At 36.0% G+C, this 21,822-nt stretch overlaps 1 protein-coding gene across 2 annotated transcripts in view; it reads right to left on the bottom strand.

Annotated features, from left to right (window-relative positions):
* The window catches only part of PIK3C2G (phosphatidylinositol-4-phosphate 3-kinase catalytic subunit type 2 gamma), a 419,361-nt gene that overhangs the window by 219,797 nt on the left and 177,742 nt on the right, over positions 1-21,822 (bottom strand). For both annotated transcript variants that reach the window (XM_064377719.1, XM_064377720.1), the window contains 2 exons: positions 3,255-3,348; positions 275-369 (listed from right to left, as the gene is read on the bottom strand). In XM_064377719.1, coding sequence (XP_064233789.1) covers positions 275-369; positions 3,255-3,348 — 189 coding nt within the window. The remainder of the gene's footprint in view (positions 1-274; positions 370-3,254; positions 3,349-21,822) is intronic.

Below are 21,822 nucleotides of genomic sequence, written 5' to 3'. Positions count from 1 at the left end.
AAAGCTACAAGAAGGGTATCATTCAGATTTGAAATTATATTTGGATTTAACTTCCTGTTTAACAGTAGCAACTGTCCAAATGGTAGATTTTGAAAATGATGACAAATTATCCTCTTAAATAAAAATAACATTGACAAAGACTCAAAACTGCCTGAATTTTAATTTACGATATGTATCAATTATAAGGTAAAGAAATCTTCTGCTTCTACCAAAGCTGCCCCATAGAGAAGTTGGCAATTAAAAAAGGCATCCTGCCTGTTTTAGTTAGTCTTACCAGTAAAGACGATGGGCAACCTGGATGCTTTGCAAGGAGCGGTGGAGTAGAAGTTGCACTAAAGGACTCTCAAGGTTCCATTCAAACTTGACAGCCTGAAGTAAGAGACACAATTACTTTACTTCTCAGTAACAAAATCATAGCAGAATACAGAGAGACTTAAGAGGCTTGAGAAAAGACTAGACAAAACAGCATGCACATTTTAACAAAATGCTAATAACACATTCAATGGTTTTATGAGTTGGTATATGACTAATAACAAAACACACCTTCATTACATCATTTGGATTTGGGTAGTCTTGCTTTCTTTCCTTGTTTATGGATAAGAAATGAGTGCAGGTGGTTGGTGGAGCTCAACCATGTGCCGGGGGAGAAAACTGACACAAAAAGTCCTGAATTATTAAATACAATATTATTAAGCCATGGATATTTCTTCCTATTTGGAGATGAAATTAATGCACACTAAAAGGCTTAACAGAAATCATCAACTGGTATATCATTATTAACCATCAGACCTTGAGATTTTGGTTAAAATTTCAAAGCTGACTGTTACTACCATAACTCAGTCCTAAATCCTTTCTTTCATCTCCACTGTGAACAACTCTTAAGTTTTTTAGGATACCCAACAGGGTAGAAAACACAGATAACCATGGCAGCCCCTGCTATCCTTAGGGACCTACTTTAGGCGTTAACCTGCCCTCTGCAGGAACTTCACTGACAGCAGTCTGTAGCTGAGATGCTATCGTCATCCCATGAATCTGAATATGTGAAAATGAATACCAGGTTCTCATAAAAATGCTCATTCCTGCTTGAGAGACAAAGCTTCTATCTTTAGTTGTTTAATAAACTATTTCTCTCTCTCTCTTAAACACACACACATACACGTGCACATACACATGCACATACTCTCAAAGCTTAAGAGTTTAAGCTAGGCTTTATACCACAGTACAGACACCAGGAAAAAATGAGTACAACATCCAGTTGTACATACACTTGAAGAGACATAGCAATACGCTAGCCGTTCCCAAGAATGGGAAAGTTGATAAATTCCTAAGGCGTGAGGGTGCTGAAGATGAGTTCAGCAAATTTGCGTAAACTCTTGATGCTGTCTGAAAGTAGCAAGACAATAACATGTACTGTCTTGAACTGCAGCCATGGCCTTCTCTCACTTACTTGCTAATGTTGGGCTGAGTAGGTCATGGGTTTTATTTATGCCCTAAGAGTAAGCACATCATATGGGCATTTGAGCAGGAGATGTGTTTCAGAATTTACTTCCATGGTTGCCCTTTTAGAGGTCTGCCCCATTATTTCTTCTTGAACTCAGTAACTATTTGTTTTCCCTTGCTTCCAAACTTTTTGCTTTACTCTGCCCACGGATACAACAATTTCCCCTTAAATCCTGCCTAACCATCTAGAATGTAGACATTTTCTTCCGGTGAACACAACATTATCTGAACTGGTTTGCAGTAACCCCTGGGTCTGAGTCTTATTTGACTCTTAGCTGTGAACTTTATCTTCTGTTTTGTTATTGTTCTTTCTTATGGCTTTAATGTAGACTGCATAATTCTAACATGACAATACATAACAAAATAGCATGATTCCAGAAAACAATCAACAGGTTAGGATTTTTTATGTGTTGGAAAGTTTGAAATTCAAGGTATAGTATAGAAGTCTAAGGACAATGAATGTTTTGAAATTCTTCCAGTTTTTTAAAATTTTCTAATCACATCATAGATTTCTTTCCATCTCAGAATGAACATTTTATAACCTTCATTTTTAATCATAACATAGATGAAACTTTAATTTTGCCTTCTGCGTATTTGCTGTGTTAGATTGTGTGCACCCTGTCTTGTAAATTGGATTTGCAGGAATATGGATCTCAATGACATTCCTGATGCTGAATGTACTTACTCAGATAGAGGCTTTCCAGTGAGTTTTATGTCTACAAACTTTTCTGAAAATGTACTCTCCTGAATTGGGCTAGAAATAGCATGTGACCATATCCATGAGTCATGAGATGAATGGTGAACTTGTAAGTTAAATTAATCCTTATTTTCAAGAAGGACTGGATTATACTGTATGGTGCAGCTATTTCTAAACCAGCTCTCTCTCTTAAGGAGAACTTCAGAGAAATTCATAATCTCTGTGCAAAGTCATACTCTATTAAAGTTCATTAACATAGGCTCCTTCCACCAGTTTCTCGCCACTTTTCAAAACCTGAGACAACTGACATTCAAAATAACTGTAACAACCTGACCTTTCAGATAAAAAGCAGCTGGATTAAAAACAAAACAAAACATAAAAATCTCAAGTTTAAATCTATTTAGCACTCAGTATATAGTCATCCTGGCAAAAACAAAAACAACTTAGCTTCTATAGATTAGATATTCGGTTATTTACATGGTAATGTGTAATTTAATTGTTTATATTTCATCATATTCAGACTAAATCAGTCTTTGCTTACATTTCTAAATAATGTTATATTATTTTATAAAATTATTCCAACCTTTTAGTATTTGATATTACTAAAAGGCACTATTTGGTGGCAAAATTTGGGTATTAAAAATTTCTATGATAAAATTTATGATCAATATTATAAGCCTCTAGAGAAGTGCAAGAAACTTATAAATTATGAGAAGCTGCCTAGCAAATGACGATTTCTACATAACATTTATTTGGTATTTTTTATCATTATATATATATTTATAAAATTTTATCACAAGCATGTCTACTTTTTCAGGTTCTGATGAATAAGTGAAATCAGTTTTAAAAACTTTCCTTTTTGGAATTTATGTACCTTTTTTGTAATTGTACCAATTTCAGATAGAAAATTCTGCATTACCCATATTGACATCATTAGTCCCTTGGGTAGTCAAATTGAAATATCACTTCTAGATAGTCTATTGTTGATTCATTGGGAACCTTTTAGAGAATCATTAGTTAAAACTCTGGATTTCCTTAGCAACTCTGCTGTTCTTACCTGAACTAGCTGTGGGAGACATTCCAGTAGTTCATCATTCAAGAGGTTGTCTAATTGTTGAACTGCCACTTTACGAATTTCTTGATCTGGAAAACTAATACACAGTAAATATATCTATTAAGCTGTTAGTAGTAAGAAATAATGCATGAGACATGTCAGGGAGAACAGAGAATGAATTCTACCCCCAGTGCATAAGGTAAAACAATTATCACACAATCGATTAAGGTAATATTAGCACCAAATAATTCTTATTTTTCCATATTCCATACTCTAATGTGGGCTGCAGTAGAAAATCCTTTCAACTAGACTTTGGAAATGTGGTTTTAAGTCCAATTCCTGCCAGCTTTCTTATCTATAAAATGTGAATTATGGATAATCTAAAATATTTTCTAAAATAGTATAAAAATCTTTGCTTCTTTAGCCAAGCATTTGATAAATAAGTTATTACTAGCTGGAAATCTGATTACATGATTAAAAATGAGATCTAATTTTTTAACCAGTCTTAGCTAGATCTTAACAAAACCCAGAAATCTAAAGTTCTTTACAATAAATAAACAAAAATAATTTAATATGGCTAAATCTTACTAGACTGTGAAGTTCTTCAGGGTAACTGTGCCTTATTCATTTTTAGATGGCATTTGCTTGTTATAAGATTTAGCACCCATTAGGCACTTAATAAATGTTTTTTGCTGAAATGAATTTGTGAAGGCATTTAGCATTTGAAATCCTGTTCCAAAGATAATTTAGCCTCAGATGGATTCCTCAAATTGTCATCTTGCTCCATCAGAAGAATTAGATTCAAAGTTCCTGGGAACTGCTTGGAGATAATTTTGACTCCATATTGCTTTGACATGATAAGACGTTACTAGGGTTTGGTAAGAACAATTAATTTTAAAGAAACAAGTTTTTAGAAAAAAATAAAAAAGCATAATTTAAAACGTGAAGGAACTGCTTATGGTAATTTATTTACAAATAAATAAATAAACAAACCCCAAATTACTTTTGTAGACAACTAACTGAATGCTTTTCAACCAGTCAGGTGAGGGCTCTGAAAACTGGCTTCCAGTAAAGGTTAGAAAACTGTAAATTCTTTAATGGGCAGCGCTTTCTCAGCATATTGGGTTACTGAAGCGTAAAATGGGAACTATGCCATCATAGAGTCAAGTAAACAATGGTATCACACAACTCAACTGTCCTTGATGGCAGCTTCAAATGGAATGCTAAACAAGCTACATATTTTTTCTTCATTAAACTGAGCATTTTAGTCAGTCAAAACTCTTATTTCTGACGGGCAAGTACATTTCCAGTATTTTTCCCCCTTTGAACATTCTAGCAAAGAAACCTACTGAGAACTGCGGTCCAGATACATTTGGTGAAGTATTGAGAAGGTCAGCAGATCTCAGCATAACATCATGCACGGGTGGAGGGCAGAAAGAGTGCAATTAAAATGCAAAGCTAGAAGCAGGTCAGCTTGTTTTAGTACATTAAGACTTTAAGATTCTCCTAACTAAATGTGATTGACTCTAATTTATTGCTCTCAATTACTAAACCATTTGTCTGAAGCTTGTAGACATCAATGTCAATGTGAGGACAGTTTGAAGTCTTGGAGGGAATAGTTAACTTGGTAAGTTTTGTTGCCTAAGTGATGACTTGTTAAGTTAGCTGTCAGTCACCTATGCTTCCATATGACTATTTTATCTTACTGATAGAAATGACAAAAAAGAAAGAAAAAAGGAAGATCACAACAAAACAAAGCTCTTTGGTGAACACTATACCTTTAACTATGTATTTATTTCCACTAGAATGCAAACTCCAGAAAAGTAGTGAATTTTTGTCTGTTTTGTTCATAGATGTGTCCCCAATGCCTTCAGATTTGTAGGCACTCTACACATTTCTTAGAAGACTGTTGAAATTGAACTCATTGGCAATACACCTAAAACATCTTTACTATCACACTTTTTCACTGTAGTCTGTGTTATCATCTTTCTCCAATCATAGACTTAAAATGTGCAAGGTAATATTTTGCCCCTCTTTATTACTTTTTCACCTTTCCCATCTGGTGAAATTCTATTCATCCATGAACTCCAAGCTCAAGCATCAATTTACCTGTGAAGCTGTTCCAGCCATATTTTAACCCCTCGTGTAGTTAATAACTCCCTTCTATATAAAATTCTATATTATGTACATAGTTGAGGGCAGGCTCATTCATTTATGATTCCCTAGCCCAAGCACAGTTGAATAAAAGTTGGTGGAATTCCTAGTATTCTCTTACCTTTACATCTAAGAAGTTGCCAAGTTCTGTTGACTTTTCTATCCTAATGGCTCTAGCATTTAATGCTTAATTTCTTCTGCAGCTATCTAGTCTAGGCCATAATTATCTCATGCTAGTACTAACATCTGTAATAGTAACACCTTATCAAATCCCCTACAGTATTTATAAGTTTATCTCTCATAAAACGTGAAATGGTTTTCTGTATCTAATAAACCTCCCTTAAGCATACACTGCTAATCTAAATATTCAAGGCTAGCAAAACACTCTAGATTTTTCTCCTACCATAATATTCGCTAACTCAGTCTGGCTTGTTGATATATTATGTCTACTCTGAAAATGCATGTGCATTTTCACTTTCATGCATACTGTAACATCTACTGGAAAATCCTCCCTTAGTTCTTCAGGTTCCAGTCCTCCTTCAAAATGTGGATCAAATTCCCTTGAAGGTGGCTCTGTTAGTCCTCAGTAATCACTTCTCTGAACTCCAAGGATATTGACTGGTTGACTCTCACTTAAGATAGGATAATGTGTATTAGAATTTATCTTTTTTCATATGTGTCCTCATCCCTCAACTAATGACTAACTCAACTGAAGATGAGGATTGTTCAATATTTTCTTTTCTATTCCTAGGATTTAGCAACTCATTCCATATATAGTTGTGATGAATAAAAATGCATTGACCATGATGATGATAATCACAAAAATCCTACTATAAAGTCAACTATATTTCTTTCTGTGTTTTGAGATAGTTTCCACTGATTGCAATAGGACTAATTTCATAAATACCACTCGTTTAAATTCCAGATCTCTTTTCTTCCCTTAGTCAAAAGCATAGGAGAAAAACAAATCTGAAGGTAATGGAAGAGAAATATGTGTAAACATACCTCAGAGATACTGCAGGTTTGATTCCAGACCACCGCAATGAAGTAAATATCACAATAAAGCCAGTTGCAGATTTTTTTTTTCAGTGTATGTAAAAGTTGTTTATACCATACTATAGTCTATTAAATGTGTAATAGCATTATGTCTAAACAAATCATTAACCTAAAAACATTTATTAAAAATACTTTGTTGCTACGAAATGCTAACAATCAACTGAGCCCTCAGCAAGTTCTAATCTTTTTGCTGGTGGAGGGTATTCCCTCCATGTTGATGCCCGTGGACTGATCAGGATGGTGGTTGCTGAAGGTTGGGGTGGTTGTGTCAATTTCTTAAGATAAAGACCACAGTGAAGCTTGCATCCACTGATTCTCTTTCATGATGATTTTTCTGTAGTACCTGATGCTCTTTGATAGCATTTTATCAACAGTAGAACTTCTTTCAAAATTGAAGTCAATTCTTTCAAGCCCTGTCACTGCTTTATCAACTAAGTTTATATAGTATTCTAAATCCTTTGTTGTCATGTCAACAGTGTTCACTGCATCTTCATCAGGAGTAAAATCCATCTCAAGAAACCACTTTTTTGCTCATCCATAAGAAGAAACTCCTCATCCCTTCAAATATGTCATGAGTTTGCAGCAATTCTGTTACATCTTCAGGCTCTACTTCTAATTCTGGTTCTCATGATTTCTACCACATCTACAGTTACTTCCTCCACTGAAGTTTTGAACCCTTTATTGTCATCTATGAGAATTAGGATCTACTTCTTGAAACTCCCGTTAATGTTGATATTATGACCTCTTCCCATGAATCTAGTGTTCTTAATGATATCTAGAATGGTGAATCCTTTCTAGAAGTTTTTCAATTTACCCAGATCCATCCAAGGAATCACTGTCTATGGCAGCTGTAGCCTTATGAAGCATATTTCTTAAATAATAAGAATTGAAAGTCAAAATGACTTCTTCATCCATGGCTTCAGAATGGATGTTGTTAGCAGGCATGAAAACAACATCAATCTCCTTATATATCTCCATCAGAGCTCTTGAGTGAAACTGGGTGCACTGTTAATGAGTAGTAATATTTTGAAAGGAATATTTTTTTCTGAGCAGAAGTTTCAACAGTGGGCTTAACATATTCAGTAAACCATGCTGCAAACAGATGTGTTGTCATCCAGGCTTTGTTGTTCTATTTATAGAGTATAAGCAGAGTTGTTTTAGTAGAATTCTGAAGCACCCCAGGATTTTTAAAATAGTAAGTGAGCATTGGCTTCAATTTAAAATCACCAGCTGCAGAGCCCTAACAAGAGAGTCAGCTTGTTCTCTGAAGCCTTGAAGCCCAGCATTGACTTATCTTCCCTAGCTATGAAAGTCCTAGATGGCATCTTTTTCCAGTAGAAGGCTGTTCCATCTACATTGAAAATCCGTTGCTTAGTGTAGCCACATTCTTCAATGTCATTAGCTGGATCTTATGGATAACTTGCTGCAGCTTCTACATCAGCACTTCCTGTGGTTTCCTGAGATGAAATTTACTGCTGGTGAAGATGCTGTTAACATTGTTGACATAGTAACGAAGGATTTAGAATATTATATAAACTTAGTTGATAAAAGCAGTGGCAGGGCTTGAAAGAATTGCCTTTACTTTACAAATATGGCTTATTTTCTTCGTTTTCTTTCTTTTTTCATTTTGATACAGAGTCTTCCTCTGTCACCCAGGCTAGAATACAGTGGCATAATCTCGACTCAATGCAACCTCTGCCTCCAGGGTTCAAGCAATTACTCTGCCTCAGCACCCCCGCCCCAAGTAGCTGGGCTTACAGGCACCCACTACCATGCTCAGCTAATTTTTGTATTTTTAGTAGAGACAGGATTTCACCATCTTGGCCAAGCTGGTCTTGACCTCAGGTGATCCACCCGCCTCAGCCTCCCAAAATGCTGGGATTATAGATGTGAGCCATTGCACCTGGCGGGCTTTTTTTCTTAAACCTCATGAACCAACCCTGCTAGTCTCAAACTTTTCTCCCGCAGTTTCCACATCTCTCCTAAGTTTCATGAAATTGAAGACAGTTAGGGCCTTGCTCTGTATTAGGCTTTGGCTTCAGAGAATGTTGTGAGATTTGGTCTTCTACCCAAATCACTCAAACTTTGTCCCTTGCAGCAATAAGACTGTTTCACTTTCTTATTATTCTGTGTTCACTGGAGTAGCACTTTTTTTTTTTTCTGAGATGGAGTCTCACTCTGTCACCCAGGCTGGAATGCAGAGGCACGGTCTCAGCTCACTGCAATCTCAGCCTCCAGGGATTTTCCTGCCTCCATCTCCTGAGTAGCTGGGATTATAGGCATGTGCCACCATGCCCAGGTAATTTTGTATTTTTAGTAGAGATGAGATTTCACTGTGTTAGCCAGGATGGTCTCCATCTCCTGACCTCGTGATCTGCCTGAGTCAGTCTCCCAAAGCGCTGGGATTACAGGTGTAAGCCACTACACCCAGCCGGAATAGCACTACTAATTTCCTTCAATAACTTTTCGTTGCATTCAGAATTTGATTAACTGTTTGGCATAAGAACCCTAGTTTTGGCCTATCTCAGCTTTCAACATGCTTTTCAGACTATGCTTAATCATTTTAAGCTTTTGATTTATAGTGGAAGACATATAACTCTTCCTTTCACTTGAATACTTAGAGGCCATTGTAGGGTTATTAATTGGCCTAGTTTCAATATTGTTGGGTCTCAGGGAATAGGGAGGCCCAAGGAGAGGCAGAGAGACAGGGAGCGGCCAGTAGGCGGAAGAATCAGAACACACGCAACATTAATGGATTAAGTTCACTGTCTACTGGGGGTGCACCTTGTGGTGCCCCAAAACAACTGCAATAGTAACATCAACAATTGCTGATCACAGATCACCATAACAGATATAAAAATAACACTTGAAACATTGTGAGAATTTCCAAAATGGGACATAGGTACACAAAGTGAGCACATGCTGCTGGAAAAATCTCACTGATAGACTTTCTTGACTCAAGAAACACACAAATCTTCCATTGTAATAACACACTATCTGTGAATTAAAAATTAGTAATACATTACCTATATAGTATAGTCAAAAAGGAAACTTGTATGTTCGTATCAATATATGCAAATGCTGGGAAGAATTTTTTGCACTTTAATGGAAAGGAATGTCTCTATTTATTCATTACTATTGCTTGAAGTTCAAGAAGAAACTGAAAGAGAAATAGCTATAAAACTAACCACATTGCATTCTGAGATGTGATTAAGGCCTAACTTGACATTAAAGTGTATCTGAACATAACTTGCATTTGACTATTTTAGGAAGTGTTGGCCACATTAAAAAAGATGCCAGCAGTATTGCTGAAATTCCTGGAAAATGGGCTCTTTCATACTTGTTGGCAATATAGGTCAACATATATTAAAGACAAAAATAAAAAAAATTTGAAGTGTGTTTATTTTTTTGATCTATCTATTTACTTCTTGGGAATTTATTTTAAGAATATGATGAGTGATGTGTGTGAAGACGTGTATGCAAACAAAATTGGGAATAATATAAATGTCTAAAAATTTATAGTTAAATATGATATAACTATGTGATAGAATATATGCATTCCTTCAAAATAGTAAAAAAAAGTTTAATGAAATAAAAATACTAAGAGCCATTTTTGTAGTATACCATTTTAAAAATATGTATATTTTCTCAATATGATTAACAAAAAGATGGGAAGGACCAAAATATTAATACCAAATATCTGAATGGAGGTATCAAAGATTAATTTTCTTTTTTAAGCTAAGTTTTAAAAGTTTTCCAAATTTTCTTTATGAAAGTTTTATTAATTGCTAAGAAAATGAATAATACTTTTTAAAAGCAAAGCTTGTCCAACTAGTTAATGAATGTATATGAATAACTGCAAACTCATGGATAACACTAGAAAATAGCTTCAAATCACATGCCCTTTTAAGAGTATACATTGTCGTGTGAAAGAACAAGCATTCTACTTTTTAGTTGACTTAGAATTTTCTTCTAACATAGGAGACCTCTGGAGAATTTATGCTTAACTTGCTATCTTTTCAGGGCCCCTGAACTCAGGTATAGATCGATGGACAAATATGTTCCACAATCCTGGCATTTCTTTTCTGTGGTATTAACGGAAATTATTTAAGCACTCTTTGGGGATATAGTTGTTGGCATTTCATGCTCAGTAACTTGATCTTCAATGAGGTGAGGGCTACCCATTAGTTCTCTGACTTTGGTGTGATATTTACAGACTGAAATGTCATATGTAACAGAAGAACTACAACCTATTTTGAATTTTCCACAAGCCAGGTTATCCTGTTTTATTTGATTTGCTCGAAAAATACACATACAATTCCTGCATGTCATGCCAGGAGATACTTTTTAGCAATTCTGCTAACCTTGGGACTACTAATTACTATAGAAGTGGATATTACACTTTGAATGTGGGACAGAAACAAAATACTGTTAGAAGATTCATCAGGCTGATGTCAACTAGGTCCTTAATTACATTTATAAGAAATTTTCTTATAATCAATCATAAAATAGATTATTACAATGTAATAAATGGAGATCTGGCTTCAGATACAAAAAAGATAAAGGTCAGTAAAATTTCATTATTTCTTGGGAAGGAGATCATGTAAAGCAAAAGAACTTTTCATTTATTATGAAAAATATTTCTTAAAATTAGGCTTAACAAGAGTTCATGCACAATAACCAATTATTTAAGGATATTCATTATTCTTTAAGAGTTCACCTAAGCACTTTATGTTCGCTAACTTACTTTCCCAAATATGTCTTAATAGGGAAGAAACACAAATCACTCTGTCTTGCTCTTCAGGATTTAGTTGGCCTCCAAGTTGAGCTAACAATTGAGTATCTGGAATCTGTTAAGGGACAAGCTCTCATAGCTAAGATAAATATGACTCTGTACAATAACCATTAAGCAATTACCTGCACTTGAACATGGGCCATTGTCTGATGAGAACATTGAGAAACAAAGAGAAAAATACTCCATGAAGACTGTAAGGGTTAATAAAAAAGAATCAAAGACACGTGGCTAAAAACTCAGAAGGTGGAAAGGTATAATTAAAGCCACTTCATGATTATTTTCAAGGGGACTTCAATGAAACAGCAACTCTGTATCTTGCCAACAATGTAAACACAAAGTGCAGGGTCAAGCAAAGGATTAAGTTGAAATGGTAATGCTTACATGTGCAGGGAAGGAAGAGCACCAAGTGTTTAGGTAACTCTCTAGGTCAGGGTGGAGGTAATAAGTGACCAATGGTTAGGATTTGTTGTGCAACAGTGGTTTTCTAACGTTCGGTCTCAGGACATTTTTACATTCTTAAAAATTAGTGAAGACTTCAAAGAGTTTTAGTTGATGTGGATGATATCTATCAATAACTATCATATTAGAAATAAATTCAGGACATTTAAGAAATATTTATCAATTAATTTACAATCATATTAATAAACTCATATGTTAATATAAATAATATACTTCTGAAAACAAAAACAAAGAATATTTGGTGAGGTTAGTAATATTGTTTTACATTTTTGCAAGTCACTTTAACATCTGGCTTAATGGAAGAGAGCTGGATTCTCTTACTGCTTCCATGGTAAATCTGTTGCCTTATTTAAAGTCATGTGGCCCCTGGAAAACTCCACTCTACACTCATGAGCAAATGAGTGGACAAAGGCAAATGGCATCTTAGGATTATTATGGAAATAATTTTTAGCCTTGTGACACCCCTGTAACCATTCTGGGGACCTCAGACCTCACTTTTAGAACCTCTGATGTACACAGCAAGTTTGGCATGAGTCACTGTTATGTAGCCATAAGTTAAGGAATTAGCACTTGTGGTCTGTTTCTCAGCCTGTGTCTTCTCTGGGCTCAAATTATCTGTGAAGTCATCTGACCAACATTCAGACTTCGGAATTGTTCTTACTCTTCTCTTTTCACAAACATTTACAGTTTCTCTCATCTCAGAGTGCTGTAGGAATATCCAGAGGATTTAGGCAAACATCAGTAGGGCCAGTGGAGTCATGAAATAACATTTCAAAAGAAAAATATATTTTTCAATTTCTTCCATTTGACAGTAAAAAAAAAACATTTCTACTCCTTTTTCAAATTTTCTTCCCTTGTTTTTTTTTTTTTCACTTATTCCTCTTTTTCTAGTTTGAAAATGATATAGGGACAATGTCTTACTCAAAGAACTTTTGAAGTGATGGGTGAAAGCCAAATGCGATGTAACAAACGTCGACCTTTTAAAAAAAGCAACTTTGAGTAAACTGAAAAGCAAAGAAATCTGAGATCAAATTTAAGTGTAATGGAAATGTCAGATTTCAGAATACACAGCAAGAATTCATGCAGAATATGCCATGAGGCTATTCACAGCTAAAAGCCCCAATGTCAGGTTAGAATTAGAAAATCATCAGAAGTGCAGAACTGTTTCTCCAACAGATTTTGAATCTGATGACACACGCAGCATCAGCTTGGAAGAAAAATGTCAATATGAATATCTTTGCTATTTTTCTAGCTCTAAAAATGATCAGATGTGACAGAAGATTTTTTTTTTCCTAGGCAAAGTGGTGAATAGGATTTTTAAAGATGATTGTAAATGTCTATCTACTGAATAATTCATGCTTTTTCAAGGATTTTGGTTACAAAATATTAGAACTCAAAGAAACTTGGGACCTAGTTTAATCTCCTTATACAGATGAAAAAAACTCAAGCTCAGAGTTGAAGCAGTTTTCCCAAGACCATTTGTTTGTGGTGCTGAAACTATCATCCAAAAATCCAATACACTAGGCCAGTAGGCTTTCTACAGCACCTCTAGCAAGGACCTTTGATTTTTTTGACTAGATATTTTTATATGCACTTACATAAAAATCACAAGATTATCTTGGGTATATTATTTATTTTACTGCATTCTAAATGGGTCAATAAAGATATATCATAGTAAGCAATGATATCTGTTTAATTGGATGGAGGCATTGGCTCAGTCATGATCTAAAAGGAATAATAATGAATCTCAGACCCAAGGAGACATGGAAACTATACAGAGATATTTCCGCATGGATAGTATATGGACTTGCATATAGAAATTGGGAATTAAACAAATAGTCATTGTATTAGTTAATTAAAATTACTATTTACAATTAAAGAGTAGTTCTTGATTTTGCTCCTCTTATATAATTACAAGTTGATTTTACACATAGCTAATCTTAAAAAGTCACTGCCATAAAGCCAGTGGTGTATTGAAAGTACCATGTAGATATATTTGGATGCATTACACATTGTATACAAAAACAACGTGATGTGCTGAAAAAGATAGAAATTTTCAGTTTAAACATCAAGGCTGTTCTTTATTACCTTATGTTCCCACTCTCTAAACAAATTCATCTATATCCTTCACTTAATTCATATCCTTCTGTGGATAATTTCAAAATCAATTGGGGTCTCTCGCTTAGATTTCTTTGGAAAACTAGATCTGTAAATTCAACCATTTAAAAAACACCTCAAAACCAATGGATCCTAATCTGAACAATAAGTTTATTTTCTTTTTTTGTGAGACAGAGTGTTGCTCTGTCACCCAGGCTGGAAGTACAGTGGTGTAATCTCAGCTCACTGCAATCTCTACCTCCCAGGTCCAAGTGATTCTCCTGCTTCATCCTCCTGAGTAGCTGGGACTACAGGCCTGTGCCACTATTCCTGGCTAATTTTTGTATTTTTAGTAGAGACATTGTTTCACAATGTTAGCCAGGCTGGTCTTGAACTCCTGACCTCAGATGATCCACCCACCTCACCTCAGCCTCCCAAAGTGTTGGGATTGCAGGCATGAGCCACTGTGCCCGGCCAGAACAATAAGGTTCTTCTAAAAGTTGCTTGTCATTTAGTGTGCCCCATGTTGGTGAATGTTTCTATTATGACCTACTTACATAAGACAGAAACATGGAACTGATCCTTGATATGATTTGGATTTGTGTCTCCACGCAAATTTCAAGTTGAATTGTAATCTCCAATGTTAGAGGTAGGGCCTGGTGGGAGGTGATTCAATCATTGGGGCAGATTTCCCCCTTTGGTGCTGCTCTAGTGATAGAGTTCTAATGAAATCTGGTTGTGTAAAAGTGTGTGGTACCTCCCCCCATCTCTCTTCCTCCTGCCCAGCCATGTGAAGCTGTGCCTGGTTCCCCTTTGTCTTCCGCCATGGTTGAAAGTTTCCTGAGGCCTCCCTGGTTATGCTTCCTATATAGCCTACGAAACCATGAGACAATAAAAGCCTTTTTCTTTATAAATTACCCAGTCTCAGGCATTTGTTTACAGCAATGTGAGAACAGACTAATACATCCTTGACACATCTCTTTTTCACAGCCCCTCCCCATTCAGTCTTGCCATTTTCACTCCCATTTTTCTCATTGTGTTCATTTCATTACATCATTGCTGTCATCGTCCTTGGATGATTGCCATTCCCTGACACCTAGTCTACTTCCATTGCTTTCTAACTGGAAGCACATTTACTTTTGCTTTCCTCACTAAATCTATGCTTCCCTCAGAAATCAGAGTGATCTTTAAGAGATGTAAATCTGTTCAAAATATTCCCTTACTTAGAATCATTTATGCCTTACTGTTGCTACTAGTATAAAGATCAGTTTGCCTAACTGGGTCCTGCTTTAGAAGTCCTCAACATGGTCTAGTTCCACCTTAAAATGTCAGTTCATCTTAAATCATACACTCCTCTCCTGGACTTCAGCTACACTGTCTCTCTTCCAGTTTCCTAATTGCAGTTCCTGTCTTAAGATTTAGTTATATTTAAGTTCCTTCTTCCCATAATATCCTTCTCTTACTCTTTCCCTTTTGTCAATTCATTCCCACGTATCCTTTACATTTGAGCTTGAACAGAACTCTTTAGAGTTAAAGAAACTTGACCATGGTCATTCAAGTAATAACCGTTAGAACCAGACAGGTCTGATTTCAAAGCTTATGTTCTAAACTGTGAAATCCGGAAGTAACTCAAGAAACTCCAAAAATGTAAAAAGACAAAATATGTATCTTTGTGCTTATATATCTCCACCTTCCTCATTCTCAGCTTCACTCTTCGTTGATAGGGAATACTGAAATTTCCCAATATTTTTCTTCTATATCCACACTTATCTATAATTGTATTCATGTTTTCCTTCCCTCTCACCTGAGAGGAAGAAGTTACACTCTTTTCCTTGGATAAAATTTCTGCTTGCTTTGTTTTTAGACCTAATTCTATTTAATACTTCTTTTAAGCCTTTGAAAAGCTCTTTCAAGAGTTCTAAGATACCAACTTTTTCTGGATCTCCTGCAACATTTTAGTCAGATTTTTTTTCTTTTTTGGTTTATTTTCCTGGTTTTTCTTGCTTCTGCCCTTAAAATGTTGCTGTTCTCGAAAGTTCCATCTCTGGCCTTTTTCTGTACTTCCTCTCTATAGCTACACAAAGTACCTGTCACACATCCTCTACTTCCGTGGCTTCAACTACTGCCTGAAAGCCAACAGCTCCACATGATTTTTCAAGTTTTGATTTCTCTACTAAGATTCAGACTTGTATACACAACTGCTTACCAGGCATCTTTCTCTATGTGTCCCATGGTTTTTTTTTTAATGCAATATATTCAGAATAGAACTTCCCAACGTTCACACCTAAATTTGCTCTTTCATCTAAAATTCTTTTCTTGGTTAATGATGCAGTTATCTATCAGTTTCCCAGGTCTGAAAGCTTAAAGTCTTCCTTGTTTCTTTCTCTTTTTTTACTTTCCTCTGAAAGGTCTCTCATATCTGCTCTGTGGATTCCTACTGCTTAGGTAGACTTCTTACCTCAGTCCCAGACTATTTTTCTAATGCATTATTTCAATATCTGTTATCGATCTAATCTTCTTTTTCTCATTTTCTACTTTTTTCAATCTGTTCTTTACATTGATGACAGATTTATGCACATATAACATAAATCTGATTTTATGACTCCAATTCTTAACAAAATTCCATGGTCTGCCATAACAAGTTCATAGTACCTACCTGGCTTACCAAGCCCAAAACAATCTAAATGAACCAGCCTTTTCAACTTTGTTTCCTGATACAATTCTCTTCTAATGTTACATAAAATGACTCACTATTTTTGGAACCTTTATAACCATGCACATACTAGTCTTCCTTCTTGGAATGTCATTTCCCCCTTCCCCATTCAGAAAATTCCTGTATTTCAAGTCAGAATTCAATTCTTTGTGAACTTTTCCTTACTTTCTTTTAAAGTATTTTCCTCTCTCTCTTTTGGGCTTATAGAGGACTCAATACTTATTTTGATGATGGTACAGAGCACACTGCGTGGTGACCTCTAGCTTGAATCTCTCCCTATAAATTGTATGTTGTTTAGAGACAGTCACTATGGCTTATTCCTCTACCTCTTTGATTCAGTGCCTACCCATTTGTCTGTACACACATTTTTGTTCAATAAATAAATGGAAAAGATACACCATCATTCATAACTTAATTATTCAGTCAAATGTGGGAGTTTTAACTGCCTTCCTATGCCATATTCCATTCTTTCTATTTACAATGCTAGTAAACAATGGCATCCGTATAAATTACATGTACAATAAAGAATACAATGGTGTGGAGCAAACATTTTTGTGAACTATTTTTCCAAGGAAACTGATTTTGGAAGCTAAGGCACTGCCTGTTAAATATTGCTCTTCTTCTTGCAAAACAATAATTTTATACCATGTGGGATGGCAAGTTCTGGTACCTTGTCAGATTTTTATTTAAGCTTCTGATGTAATCCTCTGATGCCAATTCAAAGTTGCTATTTTTAAATGAATCCTTTCCTTGAACTGACTTTTAATTCCTTGGGTAATTTTTGCTTGTTATTAGCAGTTGAATAGTTGTGCCTGTGCATCAGAGTTCAGGAAAATAGCAACCATCTGCCAAGAACCACAGACCTTAGCCCTTGGTCTCTGTTTTTCTGACAGCACCGCCTTCTCTAATGGAAGTATCAGTACCCAGGGAGCTCTCTGCTGGCACTCAGTAGTAGAAATATTAACACCATATGGCCCATCCTAGGTAAATTAAATTTCCTCATGTCTCTTGCTAAAGATAAACTAAAAGGAGATGGTGAATCTTTGGACACATTAAGTAAATAGCAATATTAAAAACTCTCCAAGCTGGAAATGGAGCACACCAGTTGTCAAGAGGTTAAACTATTTAAAAAATAGATTGTTCAAAGGAAAAAAAATACAGATCTCTCAAGAACTCACTCTGACAACTCACTTAATAAGCACACACTGTTTGTTCTCAGAAAAGTCAGCTTTTTAATTTAGAGGAGTTGAAAGGGTTATTTCTGGAAACAGCTTGTCCTCAAGTTTTTTAATAGTTGAGTAAAACTGAGAGTGGGAGTCAGAGGATGAATACAATGGAAATACTCCAACCGTTTCAGTGACCTTATTTGGTGCATGATAAGAAACTTTCCAGTGTGCAAATAAATCAGGATCCTACTAAGTTCCCTGAATGAAGCTTAATAAACACCCTCTACTTTAAAATCAGTCCCCATAACTTCTAAAAGTCTTATTATTCAGGAAAAAAGAAATTACACCGTGAAGCAGAAACATCTGAGCATGATGAGATAGCTAAGTACTCCTATTTACAAATAAAAAAAAAAATCTGTTGGGCCGGGTGTGGTGGCGCAAGCCTGTAATCCCAGCACTTGGGGAAGCCCAGGTGGGCGGATCATTTGAGGTCGGGAGTTCAAGACTAGCCTGGCCAACAGTGAAACCCCATCTCTACTAAAAACACACAAATTAGCTGGGTGTGGTGGCTAATCCCAGCTATTTTGGAGGCTGAGGCAGGAGAACGGCTTGAGCCCGGGAGGAGGATATTGCTGTGAGCCAAGATAGCACCACTGCACTCCAGTCTGGTCGACAGAGTGAGAGACCCTGTCTCTAAATAAATAAATAAATAAATAAAACAAATGACTGTTTTAGGATAGTCAAGATATTTCATATGTAAATAGCCTAGTGTGCTTATGGTGTTTATGCAGGAAGGCTTTAAGTAAAATGGTTCAGATCATAAGCTCTCATGAATACCTAGATTTTGATTCCCAGGTTTTCAACTTACAGGGAACGTGGGGCAAGGTAACCTCTACAGGCCTCCGTTTCCTCATATGTAAAACAGGAATAATAATAGTACTTCCATCATAGGGTTATCATGGGTGTTAATATGAGATAGTACTAAGGGGCACTAAGTAAGAGTTTTATCTGGACATGTAAAACATTGCATGAGCCAAATACATTTTGAAGATCTGTTTAGATAACGAAGACTCACAAAGCATAATTCTGCTTAGTTATCAGGGATCAGAGAATATTGAAGTTTATCCAGCTAATCCTCTTATTTTATAAGTGAGTAAACAGAGCAGTATTAGACTCTTCATTCTATTTAAGATTTTTCTAAAAAATATTCCATTAAATTTGAACTTTAGAAAGTTATCTTGTTAGAAAATTATTCTTTATATCGACGGAACGTAGCTCAAAATAATAAAAGCTATTTATGACAAACCAACAGCCAATATCATACTGAATGGGCAAAAACTGGAAGCATTCCCTTTGAAATCTGGCACTAGACAAGGATGCCCTCTCTCACCACTCCTATTCAATATAGTACTGGAAGTTCTAGCCAGAGCAATCAGGCAAGAAAAGGAAATAAAGGGTATTCAATTAGGAAAGGAGGAAGTCAAATTGTCTCTATTTGCAGACGACATGATTGTATATCTAGAAGACCCCATCATCTCAGCCCAAAATCTCCTGAAACTGATAAGCAACTTCAGCAAAGTCTCAGGATACAAAATCAATGTGCAAAAATCACAAGCATTTCTATACATCAATAACAGACTTAAAGAGAGCCAAATCAAGAACAAACTGCCATTCACAATTGCTACAAAGAGAATAAAATATCTAGGAATACAACTAACAAGGAACGTAAAGGACCTCTTCAAGGAGAACTACAAACCACTGCTCAACGAAATAAGAGAGGACACAAACAGATGGAGAAACATTCCATTTTCATGGTTAGGAAGAATCAATATCGTGAAAATGGCCATACTGCCCAAAGTAATTTACAGATTCAACGCTATCCCCGTCAAGCTACCAATGACCTTCTTCATGGAACTGGAAAAAACCACCTTAAACTTCATATGGAACCAAAAGAGAGCCCGCATAGCCAAGTCAATTCTAAGCAAAAAGAACAAAGCGGGAGGCATCACACTACCAGACTTCAAACTCTACTACAAGGCTACAGTAATCAAAACAGCATGGTACTGGTACCAAAACAGAGATATAGACCAATGGAACAGAACAGAGGCATCGGAGGCGACACAACATATCTACAACCACCCGATCTTTGACAAACCCGACAAAAACAAGCAATGGGGAAAGGAATCCCTGTTCAATAAGTGGTGTTGGGAAAACTGGCTAGCCATATACAGAAAGCAGAAACTCAACCCCTTCCTGACACCTTACACTAAAATTGACTCCGGATGGATTAAAGACTTAAACATAAGACCTAACACCATAAAAACCCTAGAAGAAAACGTAGGCAAAACCATTCAGGACATAGGCGTAGGCAAGGACTTTATGACCAAAACACCAAAAGCATTGGCAACAAAAGCCAAAATAGACAAATGGGACCTAATCAAACTCCACAGCTTCTGCACGGCAAAAGAAACAGTCAATAGAGTGAATCGGCAACCAACAGAATGGGAAAAAAATTTTGCAGCCTACCCGTCTGACAAAGGGCTGATATCCAGAATTTACAACAAACTAAAACAGATTTACAAGAAAAAAACAAACAAGCCCATTCAAAAATGGGCGAAGGATATGAACAGGTACTTTACAAAAGAAGACATACATGAGGCCAACAAGCATATGAAAAAATGCTCATCATCACTGGTCATTAGAGAAATGCAAATCAAAACTACATTGAGATACCATCTCACGCCAGTTATAATGGAGATCATTAAAAAATCTGGAGACAACAGATGCTGGAGAGGATGTGGAGAAATAGGAACACTTTTACACTGTTGGTGGGAGTGTAAATTAGTTCAACCATTGTGGAAGACAGTGTGGCAATTCCTCAAGGACCTAGAAATAGAAATTCCATTTGACCCAGCAATCCCATTACTGGGCATATATCCAAAGGATTATAAATCGTTCTACTATAAGGACACATGCACACGAATGCTCATTGCAGCACAGTTTACAATAGCAAAGACCTGGACCCAACCCAAATGCCCATCAATGATAGACTGGACAGGAAAAATGTGGCACATATACACCATGGAATATTATGCAGCCATCAAAAACAATGAGTTCGCGTCCTTTGTAGGGACATGGATGAACCTGGAAACCATCATTCTTAGCAAACTGACACAAGAACACAAAATCAAACACCACATGTTCTCACTCATAGGTGGGTGTTGAACAATGAGAACACATGGACACAGGGAGGGGAGCACTATACACTGGGGTCTGTTGCGGGGGTGTGGGGGGGACGGGGGGGGGTGGGGAGTTGGGGAGGGATAGCATGGGGAGAAATGCCAGATATAGGTGAAGGGGAGGAAGGCAGCAAATCACACTGCCACGTATGCACCTATGCAACAACCTTGCATGATTTTCACATGTACCCCAAAACCTAAAATGCAATAATAAAAAAAAAAGGCATGGATCCTTTTACAGAGAAAAAAAAAAAAAAGAAAATTATTCTTTAAAGATATTACACAGATTCATAGATATTTTCTTCACAATTATTTTCTTAAAAATTTTAAACCCTTTTACTGAGATATAATTGAAATACCATACAATCCACTCCATTTAAAGTTCACAATTCAATGTTTTCAGCATGTTCCCTGATTTGTGCAATAATTATAACCACAAAAGAAAACCACATATCCATTAGCAATCATTCTCCATTTTCCCACAACTTGCCCTAGCTCTGGACTACTGCTAATTTACTATAGATTTGCCTATTCTGCACATTTTATACAAATGGAATAATACCATGTCGTCTTCTGTAACTGGCTTCTTTCACTTAGCAAAATGCTCTCAAGGTTCATCCATGTTGTAGCATATATCACTATTCATTCCTTCTTATATATAAAAAATATTACATTGTATGAATAGATCACATTTTACATATCTATTGATTAGTTGGTGGATATTTGCGTTGTTTCTACTTTTTGGCTATTGTGAATAATGCTGCTATAAACACGTGTGCATGAGTTTTTGAGTGGGCATATTTTTTAATTGATCCTGGGTATATACTTAATAGTAAATATAAACTCAAGGGTAATATGGTAACTCTGGGCTTAACACTTAAGAAACTGCCAC

The sequence above is a fragment of the Aotus nancymaae genome, unplaced genomic scaffold (assembly GCF_030222135.1).
Source record: "Aotus nancymaae isolate 86718 unplaced genomic scaffold, 86718_ANA_hifiasm-v0.15.2.pri h1tg000016l, whole genome shotgun sequence".
Lineage (NCBI taxonomy): Eukaryota > Metazoa > Chordata > Mammalia > Primates > Aotidae > Aotus > Aotus nancymaae.
Note: the sequence above shows the minus strand (reverse complement) of the source record. Positions and strands in the feature narration are given on the sequence as shown.